The 13,020-nt window shown below is 35.2% G+C and overlaps 1 protein-coding gene across 3 annotated transcripts in view; it reads right to left on the reverse strand.

Annotated features, from left to right (window-relative positions):
• The window catches only part of adamts2a (ADAM metallopeptidase with thrombospondin type 1 motif, 2a), a 57,778-nt gene that overhangs the window by 18,364 nt on the left and 26,394 nt on the right, over positions 1–13,020 (reverse strand). For all 3 annotated transcript variants that reach the window (XM_043221993.1, XM_043221994.1, XM_043221996.1), the window contains 2 exons: positions 3,933–4,135; positions 565–648 (listed from right to left, as the gene is read on the reverse strand). In XM_043221993.1, the coding sequence (XP_043077928.1) occupies positions 565–648; positions 3,933–4,135 (287 nt within the window). The remainder of the gene's footprint in view (positions 1–564; positions 649–3,932; positions 4,136–13,020) is intronic.

A 13,020-nucleotide genomic window follows, 5' to 3' on the forward strand; every position in this document is an offset into this window, starting at 1 on the left:
GTTTTTGGTATTTTGTGCATGTGTTTCAAGTGAAGACTGTAGTTTTCAAAAGTTTGATGTTAGAGCTCTACTTGAGCTTTCAGAGTTTATTCATTATTCAATTAAATAATTATGAATTAATTAGTAATTAAATGCAAAGTGGTTCAAAGAATAAAGAAACATAAACCTGCTTGACAAAACGTTTTTTAATTTTGGTATGGTGTTTTTTTATTTTAAATGGCGTACTCAGTTTTTAATTGTAGGTTTCTTAGGTACTGTATATTCAACTTTTTTAATTTCAGTATGCTGTTTATGTATTTATTTCAAACAGCATACTCAGTTTTTAGTTGTACATTTCTTTTGTGTCCATTACAACATAAATCCAAAACCCAACTTTAAGTCTGCCTTGACTACAATGATGAAACTTTTCCTTGGGCTGAGATACCAGAATTATACTTCAATAAGTCTCTCTACTGGAGCCATGTACGCTAGATATTTTTACATAGATAAGATATTACAATTTTTTTGATGCATCCACAGTCATCGGACAATGTTTCAAAAGGAAAATGGCTGATGATGTCTTACCTTGGAGGAGCAGAGCATCATGATTCTAACCAGGACAACATTAATATGGGCACCCAGGGAACTGTCCTGATAAATCCCATTCACCTGTGGAACAAATCATAAGGAAAACAAAAGATAAACAAGTAGAAATGTAACACAAACCTAGCCTTACTACAGACTGGACCTGACAAATGGATGTGTAATTTGTCTGGGCAATGACACGGCTACAAAAATTATGTAGGCAGGAAAAACTGTCACAATGCCAGAGGCGATTTGAGAAGTTAGGGTTTAACAGGAAAAAGCAGTTTACTGCCTGTGAGCTGAAAAATGCACAGCACTTACCCTTACGATCACCTTGAGAAAGATTTAAAGGTAAACCCTGAGCCTTCCCTTCCCAAATATGAATTATGGCTACATGGCTACAAACCAATGGAAATCTTTGCTGTGCTAATCATAGTTTAATCATGGTGTTTGTAGTATTTAATTGTGGTTATACAAAATGTAATCATTATGCAGATAAAAAAAAAACTGGTTTAAATTTTACTATTATAAAAGTATGGTTAATTTTCATAAAAGCTGAGTCATCAGTTACTAGCACATGTTGAAATATTTTTATATTTGTAGAAGCGCTATGTCTATTAACCATGGTTTTATTGGTAAAGTGTGGTAATAATAAGCATATTACGTTTTTGGTGTACTGATTTGTATAACCATAGTTTTACTACAAATACCATGGTTAAATTATAGTTAGAGTAACAAAATTGGTTAATTTGTGGTTGCCATGGCTTAACTATAGTAACCATGTTTTGTTTTTGCTTTTTCCTAGTAAAAGCATAGTTAATTTTTGTAAGGATTGGCAGACTTAGTCATTACACCATCAGTTTGAAAGTCTGGGTACTATGGCCGGCCAGATCCATTACACATGCTGACACTGAATTTGAAGTGTGGACTTGCTACTGCCAATAGATACATAGACATGCTTCTGTGGGCATGTAGGATATGCTGCTGCTGCATAAACAGACCTGGATAAATTCTCTAGAAAATCTAGGCAGGTGGAGCTGGGGAGGTGGAGGGTTTATTAAAATGCATCTATCTTTAAATGAATAAATAAATGAATAAAGCAAGCATGACACATATGTGCATATCTGCATTCCTTTATGAAATGATGAATTTGATCATTTTACCATGCTGACATATGACATCTCTCCACTCACTTACACAATACCCTGGGGCAACCTGGGAAGGTGCTGAGGCTTTAGCTAGATGACCAGAGTGTTGAGAAACAAAAGAAACACTGTACCACACACACACAGTGACATATGGGTGACAGCTCGACTAGAGGCTGTTTAAAAATCTGAGTCTGATTGTGGAGAGCAGACAGTTTAGCAAAAATAAATTCTAGCTATAGTTTTCCTAAAACACTCAAACTTTCCCCAGATTACAAATATATACAATTAGATGCCTATTCTAGTGAGAATTGGACCTTTGAGATAATTTAATCACATGTCAGGAGGTGAAAAAAAATACATTATCCAAAATACAGTAAACCAAATGTATTTGATATTATATTCAGTATTTTATTTTACATTACATTAAAATTATCATTACTACATATTTATAAATACAATGATATGTATACCTGCTGTAAAAAGTAACAGTTCGTTATCATTGTTGCTAAAAGTTTGAATATTAGTCTCTAAGAAACAGTGCCAGGTAACCCTCTTCCCACCTGAAACCATGTATCTACTCAGTAATGACAGCTCTGTAACCTGGCACATAAATGACTATTACCAGCACATACTTGTTTTTATTCTCTTCTCTCCCACACACACAAACACACACACACCGTACTAATCACCTTAGCAGCGAGTCTCTCATTAGCACTGGCTGTCTCTGGACCTCTCCAGGACCCTGTCAGTATTTTATTAGTCTAGATCTCTGCTTGTAGCTGGCAGGTAGCTAATTGACGAGTAAGAGGCCAAAGTGCCAGAAAATCATTAGGACTAAATTAATAATGCAGCAAGGTCTTCCATCTGAGCTTGTCTTCTGCTTAGCAACGGAACCGCCGTGCAAACAAAAATGAACTGTGAGGGAATTATGAGAATGGAGGTAAGCTGCAAGAGCTTTGCAAATGCTGTCCAGTCAATTGTATACTAAAAACAAACTTTAAACAAGTGCAAGAATGACAACTGCTCTACCTACACCAAATAAATTTAGTGTGTTGTTGAATTTTAAAAAGTCAGACTACAGTTCAATATGGAATGCAAATATGAACATTTTAAACATTACTGCCACAAGGGGCACTAAAACGGATATTAGAGTAAACTGTTTTTCTTCTGTTGCTTTAATGAAGTTAGTATGTTTTAGTTAAACAAATCACAACTAGTTTAATAGGGCTTTGAATGTATTTTGAGGTTTGTTACCACCACAGCAAAAGTTTTAGATTAAATTTAGGGCAAAAAATGTATCAAAATGAAAATAAGAAAGAAAGGCAAAAATGTTTTGTTGTAAAGGTTCAACAACAAGTTAATTGCGAGTCTTGTCCAGGATCTCAAGTACATCAATCTTTCAGGTAGGAAACCTTGTCAGGTAGGAAACCTTGTAATTTCTTGACCCAGAGCAGTTGTCAGGGAGATAGATGGAGGTTTGGATCAACATCCAACCATCAAGTCCTAATGTATACAATAATGGCAAATTCTTGTGAATGTCTGTATGATAAAATCATGATTGTAAATAACCATAGCCCTTTCTGAAAAGTGATGCATTCTGTATAAATGTTGCTTTGTTTACATAAGACGGAGAACCAATAAGTTCCTGAGGCTAAAATTCTGGTAATTTAGCTGATGCCTAATTTAGCGAATGCCATTAAGCTAATTTATTTTATACCAAGTAATCTAGCATGGTGGGGGCGGTGGTTGTAGCTATATGCAATTTCCCAAAAATGTTACAGTAAAGGATTCTTAAAATGTTAAATGAAAAACCTTTAATATACTTTATAATATAATCTTTATATGGGATGTGTGGTAATGGAAATTATTATTTAGATTATTAAAATGTTTCTTACACTGAGAAGAAAAAAGTAATTTTAAGAACTGTTCAGACATCTTTAGAAGCCCAGAATGGTCCTTCTATTGCATTGATACAAAAACCTTCTTTGGCACTTTTAGTGTATTGTGAAGAACAATTTAATAACTTAACCTTCTTCCACAACATTATGATGTTAAATGTCTTTCATGGAACTATAAAGAAGCCAAAAAAGAACCTGTATGGAGCACAAAGATTATTTGTGCGTTACATATGATGATAAGCCGTAAAGGTCAACTCAGTTCTGTAACTATTAGCCATCACTTCAAGCTTCAGTCTTTTCTAATGGGATTTGGGAAACTCACAATGTTCATGAGGGTCAGGAGGTACTTCTGGATGTGCTCTCTGCCGTGAAACATCACCACGGAGCAGTCCACTCCCAAGAGAACCTCGATGTTAAAGATCTCATCTTCATACGTCTCTCTGCGTGTTCGAGTGTTGCTCTTTATTTTTTTCTTAACATGGTGTGGTAAATACTCCAATCCAGCCTGAAGACCCAGGGGCGAACCTGCAAAAAAAAACAAATCACAAAAACACAAAGATGATTTAATATAATTTCAAAAGGTCATGAGGAATCATAATCATCATAATAAAAACTTAAAATCACAAAGGCGGCAAATTTAAAGGCGACATTGAAACTAAAATGCCCATTGTATACTGTTCATACTGTAGATCAAGATCATTTTTAGCCTATTAATATGAATATAGCTGTAAAATGATAAACAAAAACATTGTCAGTATGTTTCTCATTTCATTCAGCAGATTCTCTCTCTTGTCACCTAATACATGGCACAAACACTTAACTCCAGAAGCTTTCATGTTCAGACTGGGTGCCACTGAGGCATGTCTCTCAGGCTTTGCCTGTGCCAAAACTGCTCGAGCGAGGGACAGTGTGAGGTGAGAATAAACTAAAACGGATGACAGGAAGAAACTTACTGTACCAGTTCAGTGACATCTTGCATTTGACCTTATTAAAATGCACAATTACTATATTTATTTACTATTTATTTTCTAAATTAGGTATTGTGTCACTGCAATGTGCTCGCTGACTTCAGTCTGTGTGTTCTGAGAGAAATTTGATGTTTCTTCCCAAGGTGATAAACCTTATGACTACAAATTTTTATATGCCATTTGATGTCCCGATTTAATTTCTTAATTTATTCAGAAGTAATGAGATAATCCTGAAGGGCGATTCACCAATCAGCGTAGTCGCTGTTACTATGGAAACCAGAATTCCAGCAAAAGAACTCACAAGTGACCACCCACTCCTGTCAAGCACTGTAAATGACATAACTGATTTTCCCGAAACTCTCACAACAACTTGCGTGTTTAAATATTTAGCGAAAACTTCAAATATATGGTATTTTATACTATATTCGATTACTAAAAGTTTTCTGTTGCAGTGTTGTTTTAGACACAATTTAGTTATTTGCAAAGGATGAGCAGATCTGTCTCATCTTGCCATCTAATCATCTGATGTTGAACCTTTTCCTCCTTAATTTCTCTTTTTCTTTAAATCAAATGTTTCACTGATGTGATTCTCCTGGAAGCTGGTTAGTTTTATTCAAGAACATTTAAATGAGACAAAATAAATGAGAAAAGCAGCCTTGATTCCTAACCATTATGCTGTACCAGCCCAACTTCTACAGTTATCCAACACCTTTGTTTTGTCTTAACCCATAAACATATCCGATCTTTTAGATGAAAACAAATTAAATAGATACAAGAAACAACCCTTTTCCCCAGGATCAGCGATTTAGGATTTCCAGATCAATACTTACATTGTTAATGTGCAGTCTAATTAGACTCTGTGCACTGTTTGTGTAAAGTGTAATTCAAACAAATGCTCCTCTTCGGCTGCTTTCAATTTTTATTTCTCAAGGATATGTACGGTTCAGAATAAAGTGATCTTGATGCATGTTTTGAAGAGGCAAAGCAGTGTACATAATCTCATAAACTTCTAGTTCATGTTTAATAATAAAATAGAATTTCATAAATGTCTGGCTAGTTTCTAAACAAGCGTAGACACACGAAACGAAATGGGAAGTCAAACACACACACCATAAAAATCAGCAATGTTTACTGCCAAGGCATCAACAGTCATTTATAAATGAAAATACTGGAAAAGCTAGCAAAAGAAAATCAGCAGAACAAACAAATATAAGAAACCCTAGGCAAATTCACTAAAAAATAACATTTAGAGCAATGTTTATTAGCTTGACAAATTTGACAAATTTACATGAAAATGGGTCATGGGCGCTGTTTGTGCAATAGACATCTGTTTTCCTCGTTCCGTTCATCACAGTGTGTATTTAGAAGCACATTACACTAGAAATAAACTAGTGGAAAACCGAAGCTGGTCCTTGTCACTCATATTGGAGCTTTCGGCATTGGGTCAAATTAGATTTTGGAAAACAAGAACTAGCATGTTAGGGTGACCTGTGAATGTGCGTCCAGTGCTGGAACGACACCAAGGATAGAGGCAATTAACAGAACATCAACACAAAAGGCCAGAGTCATGGAAAAGGTTAAGTATTGGTTTAGAATAAAAATGACTTTTAAAAGAGAATCAGCACTGACATGAGAAGTACCTACAGTGCAGCTAAAAACAGTACTACTAACTTACATTTATCAGCATTGCAACATATTTGGAAAATCTGTTTGTCCTAAAGGATCTGCTGTCTCAGAAAAATATAAATTTTTCATATTCACATTTCTAGTGAAATGTTTATATGAACCAATTAATCCACTTTTTCATTCATAAGTTTCAAGATAAAACACTCTCCTGGCACTGTCAACATTTTTTTATATGTTTGCATATTTAGCAAAGTCTTCAGATATCTGTTATTTTATACCACATTCAGCCAGTTAAAGCTTTTATTGTACCAGTGTTTTAGATTCAATGCTTCGATTTGTGTTTAGTTAGTTAATCTAAATGATTCACAACATTTATTTACAGATTCCAGTAATGACATAATTCTGATACTATCCAAAATACTATATTCAGTCATTTAATTTTATATAAAAAAAAATAAAACAGTGGGTTTTAGATGTGATTGGACTCTATTGGTTCATCTATGAATACATCCACAACTGATACTATAGGCTAAATTTCTTCTTGACTGTATATTAGGTGTTTTTGTGTTATATTTTATAGAAATGTGTCTGTTCAAGTTTAATGCTTTCACCATAATTGACATTTAATTATCCCCTTATTATGTGTTTCCAAAAATAAATTAATACTAGTTTGAATTAAATATAAATGATAAATTATAGAATTTTTTAAACATTTATTTTATTTATAAAAACATACAAGCTCTTATAATAGCTAAATAAGCTATTTGCAGATTAAAGTAAAACCATAAAGTAACAGTAAAGCAGCACTACTACACTGTACATTGTTACAGTCAAGTGAGTATCACAATGTCAGCTGACACCAATTGACTTCCAGTCATCATATTTCAAGGGTAACATCCTTGAGCCACTGCATTTTTTATTTTTATTTTTTTTGCTATGGACTATAAATAGAAAGCTACAAGCAAGCATCCTGTATTCTGGTTGCCATTTTGAGAGGCCACGTCTGCTCCTACTTATCCCCTGACCTGAAGTCATAGCCGTTTCAACTGTAGCTGGGGTTTCCAGTGCCGGTCTGCAAGGAGCAATGCTGATGTACAGAATATTGATGAAGGTCGGGCAGTCAGTAACTGTTGCCAATTATCATAATTCTTCGAATCAACGAGTGCTAGGCTTGTCAGTTCTGACATATCAGGCTCACAAGGGTTATTTGTATTCAGGAAACGGGAGCATCACGAAAAACTGCAAAGATAAAATGAAAACTGAATCTTTTAGAAGCTTTCAAGTAGAACCTTTGCTTTGAAAATGAAATCAAAGTCATTCGGATCTGTTAACAACTGGAGAAATCCTCTTTGAATATGGCAGTGGAAGCTTGGCTTGTCTCTTTCGACATGTTTTTGTTGAATAAATATACTTTAGAAACACTGTTTAGTTTTTAAATTCCTGATGGTAAAGTTAATTTTGAATCAAATTAGACATGATTATTGCAGAACACAGAACTCATTTCCACGCAAAACAAACACACAGCTTGGCTTTTAAATCAATGCTGGCAGATCTGACTGGAAAAATAATCAGAATAATCTAAGACATGCAAAGTGACAATACATGAAACTGTAAGATGCAAGACATTAAGTGTACGGCAAACAGGAGAAGTCGTTAAACTCCAAATTGCACTATATAAAGACACACAATGTCACACTGATGTCAAACCTGGATAAAATAAAGACATGGTTATGAATGCAGCACAAATTTTGGTTGGCTATGAATGCAAAATCTTATTCTTCTATTGCAACCTCACTGATTGAAAAACTATGTTGCTTGCAGGATGAATGAAGGTCTATCTGCTTAGACAAGCAAGAGTATCCTCAATGAAGGAGTGACTCAGCATGGAGGAATATGAGCCCACGCACACACACACACACACACACACACACACACACTCATATACACAAAAACACTGATGCAGGAGGTGCACCTACCAATAGCTCTGCCACTAGTCAGAGTGTTGCGTTTGAGTTAACTAGTTGTCAATCACTAATAGGATCTATTGTCTTTGTTAGGGACAGACAAAAAAATAAAGGCAGCTATATATTTTTATGCATAAATACCAATTTATACTGATTATGTGTGAAACACAATCTGGAAAATATGTACTTTCTACTAAATTGTGATAAACTAAATTTATCACAGAATAAAATATATTGTTTCCAGTCAGAAATAAAACGGTAATAAAGTCAAATATGTTTGTTTATTAAAATACACCGGTGTGTATCTAAAGTCAAAACAAAGGCACAGACAAAGTTAAGATCAGTCAGTGCAAGTTTCTTTCAGTTCTCAACTCAGATTTACTTTTTAGTCTAGGACTAGGCTTAAGCCTTCTCTGTGGAACCGGGGGTTAATCAGACACCATGAATTTTAGTGACCCCCTGAATCACATAATTTCAGTTGTATTTATTCTATTCCTGGTGACAGTAAAAAAAAAAAAAAATCTTTCTACAAACCATATATCATTGTATCTCAGTGTTGTTTTGTTTCTATTAATGAAATGATCAATATATACGTTTGGAATTATGTGATCTGATTTCACATTCTCTTCTCTTAAGATCAAAGAAATTTTGTGGACAACAAAAGTCCATTGTTCGATGTGAACAGTGCAACAAGGTATGATGTATGATATAAAATTGTGAATTGTATATTGCAAATTTAACTGTGTCTTTAAAACAGCTGATTCCCCTTCGGGCCAGTTGTTTAGAGTTAATTCTGCCATTTTTACCTTTCATCCCTGCTTAAGGTAAACCCTGAATTTAATTAGTGAACCACACATCTGGATGACTTTGCCTTGCTGTAATAAATATTAGAATGGTATAACGGTGATGTTTATTTTTTTACATTTATTAGTCAAATTATTACATTTCATGGATAAAGACCACTTTAGACTTTAGACATCACCAGTGGTTTGAGCTGGTTTCTTACAGTAAGTGCTGAATAGGTGATAGGTGAAACTAGCTGATCTGTAGGTTGATACCAGCTTCCAAAACATGTGAAGAAAGTCAACCTAAAACCAGCACACTAGAACTGTGAAGCTGAAGACATCAGCCAGCAAAAGTTTTGACCTTAGGATCTCTTAATCACATCTTTAACTGGCCATAAATCTGAAAACAAGAGCCAAGCAAACACTATAATCTGTTGGTTTTCGTGTTATTCACCGTCAGTTAACACAGCATTGTTGAGTTAGCTCATCTCACAGAGCCAGAATTCCAAGACACAGAAAGATCGGTCTTCATTAGCTCTCCAGACGAAATGCCTCAGGCGTCCTTCATAAGACACTGTCTTTACTTGCACTGTTGCAAAGGTGGCCCGGCACAAATGGAGATATTTGCAGCTGAACGCTCCTCCTTAATGTCAGACCAGGCCAACAGCTATTAGTCAATGGAATAACCAGAATGTTGTTGTTTCAGGGATGGGAAAAATGTTAAATGAAAAACACATGCAGCCACACAGTTTCTACAGCCATGAACACACACATATAGCCACACGCATAAATCTATGCGATCTCTGATGGCTAGCTGGAGGCATTATGGCACATTCAGTATGCTGCGGTACGATATGTGTGGGCTGAAATGTCAGTGTGACTGAGGTGAAGAGAAACTGACAAAAATGCAGAAACGACACTCTTCTCAAATGCAGTGACAAACCAGGAAAGAAAATCAGGCTCATATGGAGGTCATGTCCAATTATAATTGTTATGAAACGCACAGCTTTCATTTACGCGCATTTCCATCCGCATATTTTGCACATATGCAGAATAATGATTTTTATAAAATAGCGTAATAACTTATTCACTTGCTTGTGTTGGACAATATCGTTTTTATTCTACAAGAGGATATCCATATAAATTATGTAATTTACAGAATACATGTTAGAATGGTATAACTGTGATGTCTTTTTTGTTTGTTTGGTTTTTTTTACATTTAGTGAACGTCTTCCAATAGTTGCATCCCTTATTAAATTTGCAACTTGTATTTAAACATTCAATAATTAACATGTCCACCATTGGATTAAACAGTTAGCCAAAGTCCAAAGAGAGGCTTAGTCCAAACTCTGATAGGTCAGTGAACAAAATGCCATGTTTGAAGAGAAAGCACAAAGTATTGATGATTCAGTATTGTGAAGGCTGGCCTTTCTCAGGTTACAGTCCAACAGGAAGTCCTTTTATGATCGTGTAAGCGAACAGAATAAAAGCTTTCTACAAAGAGCGCTGCCATAGCGTCCAAAGACATATAAGATGCTAGCACACATGTCCAAAAAGTACCATAAAATTCCATGTAGCATGTTAGCATGTCCTGACATAAATCATTACAGAGTCAAAACAGACCTAGTAGGTCAACTATGTGAAGGTCAACTTTTGCCAATACATGTGCATAATAATTCAAAAACCAACTCTTTTGTAAACATCTAAATCAAATAAACTACAAAGAAACGATATAAACAAGAGCAGGGGAGTTTTTCCAGCATATCTGATTATGAAACCTAATTTTACAGGCCGTTTTCTGAAGAAAAAAACTCTTGCCCTTCTCTCCTCCCACCACTTTTGCCGTAATTCTCGATGTTGTATGCTTCACGTCTGCCAAGTAGAACTTAAACTCTCATCAAGCTTTGCCACGTAGACACTGGCTGTCTGAGTCCAGCATGTCTCTGCTGGAATTCACCGAGAGCTGCAGCTTCTCACACGCACACACGCACTCCAGCTGATGTCGCCAAAGACCTGCTCGCTCAAAAACATTGAGATTCACTTACAGATATATTGTCCTGTTATTTTTAGTACCGGCTTGGGCATACCTGCACTTCCACAATGCAATACAACATCAAGCCTACTGCCACATGTGTAACCTTTCTACTCAAGTAAAAGCTGTATATTGCTTATAAACGGACACAACATACAAGGGATACGACTGATTTATGGTTTTAATTTAATGTCTACGAAAAAGCACCATTTTCTTTTGAGACAATTGCCTGGAGATCTAGGAGAAAATGCTTATGAAAGCATCTCAGTTTTTATACTGACCATACGCGTTTCACTTATTATATTCTGGTTTACTTTTAAGGGGAGACACAGCAGGCAAAACCCCCGGTTTTTTCATGCACCTGACACCTGCTTTTTGGTTATTCATCAAATATTTTTTCAGACTAGTGGAAATCCAAAAGACACTGTTAAGTGTTTCTTTTATAGCACTTTATCTATTTGTTTCAATAGATTTCAATTACAGCGCATATTTCAAAATGAGTTATAAGTAAGAGCATAAGTAAGGGATAATGCACGATGGGGAGGTCGAGAACTTATGCAAAATATTTTCAGTTCAGGTAAATGCTGTCTTGTGAACTTTCCATTCATCTAAAATGTAAAAAGAAAGGTTAAACAAAAAATATTAAGCAGCAGAACTGTTTTAAACATTGACATTAAAAAATGTTTAGTAATAAATGCTGAAAATTCAGCCCTCACAGGAATAAATTATATTCTGAAATTCAAATAGTACTGCAACAATATATATATATATATATAACTTAACATGTTAGTTAAAAAAAATATTGAATAAATTATGCCTGTTTACACAAAGAATGATACCTTTAATCATAATTACAACCACACAACAGCCATGATGCACAGAAACAATATCTTTGGGAGCAGTTTTGTTTCTCTCAATAACAATACATCATAATACATCCTTTAAAATGGATGACTTTAAAAATACTAAATGTCTAGTGAACTGCAGAGCACACTTACAATAAAAAGAACATTATCAGCTTCTGGTGTAAATAAAGTAAATTTTTATTTTTAGTGTGAACAGGCCTTTACTTTTTATGAAGCAAGATTGCAATATAACTTAAAAACTAAAGAAAGAGTAAATAGCTTTTTTTTTTATTAAGTAGCATTGGCCAACACTGGTATTGATTACAGTGCTAGTCCTAACGTCTTTTTAAAAGGATCAGCAATAATTTTTGTATTTCTGTCAAGTAGCATTTGACAGTACTGCAGTTAAGCAATTCATGCAGCCCTCTAAAACAACCAGGCTGTGAAGAAAAATGAAAACGCAAAGGGACTGTGACGCATATCGAGTCTCTCCATATCCCCCGGCTGAACTCGACCGCTCAAACTCAAAGTGACATGTGAATCCTTTTTAGAGAAGTTTATGACTTTATCCAGTCACTCTGCTGCTCCTCTCCTCACACGTCTCACACGGGATGCTGGGAGAAACAGAGCTGGGGGTGGAGGGGCAATGACTCAGCCCTGGAGAACTTTCCTCACTTTATCCACATATCCTGCTTCAGGTCCATTTAGTTCAACCAAAAACGAAAAATTCTGTTATTATGCACCCAAATTTTTAATGAACTATTTCTTTAACTCTACAAGACAGGGTTTTTAGCTTTTATAGACGCTGAAGCTCTGTTTTTAATCTAGTTCAGATGGACTGGATGTAGCCTAAGCAGTATTTGCAAAGACTACTTATGCTAAGAGGTTACACTGAACGTGCTTTAAACTTTTATGAGCTTCACACATCATTTTAACACTCATGCCAAATTCTTTATTTTAGACAGTTTATCTCTCCCCAAAGAAAATACCGGTACTATACCAGCACACATTTTGTTTTAGATACTAGTGTCCCTCCAAGTCAGTGGGAGAAGGAACAAACTATATATATATATTGTGACGAGTCGGCTGCCCCTCCCCTTTATTGTCATCATCACCACTTTTATTTCTAATAAATAAAATAAATTCATATAATCAATGAAAAAAGGCGCAGGCAAAATGTAACAGCAAGT

This window comes from Puntigrus tetrazona, chromosome 21, assembly GCF_018831695.1.
Source record: "Puntigrus tetrazona isolate hp1 chromosome 21, ASM1883169v1, whole genome shotgun sequence".
Taxonomy (NCBI): Eukaryota; Metazoa; Chordata; class Actinopteri; order Cypriniformes; family Cyprinidae; genus Puntigrus; species Puntigrus tetrazona.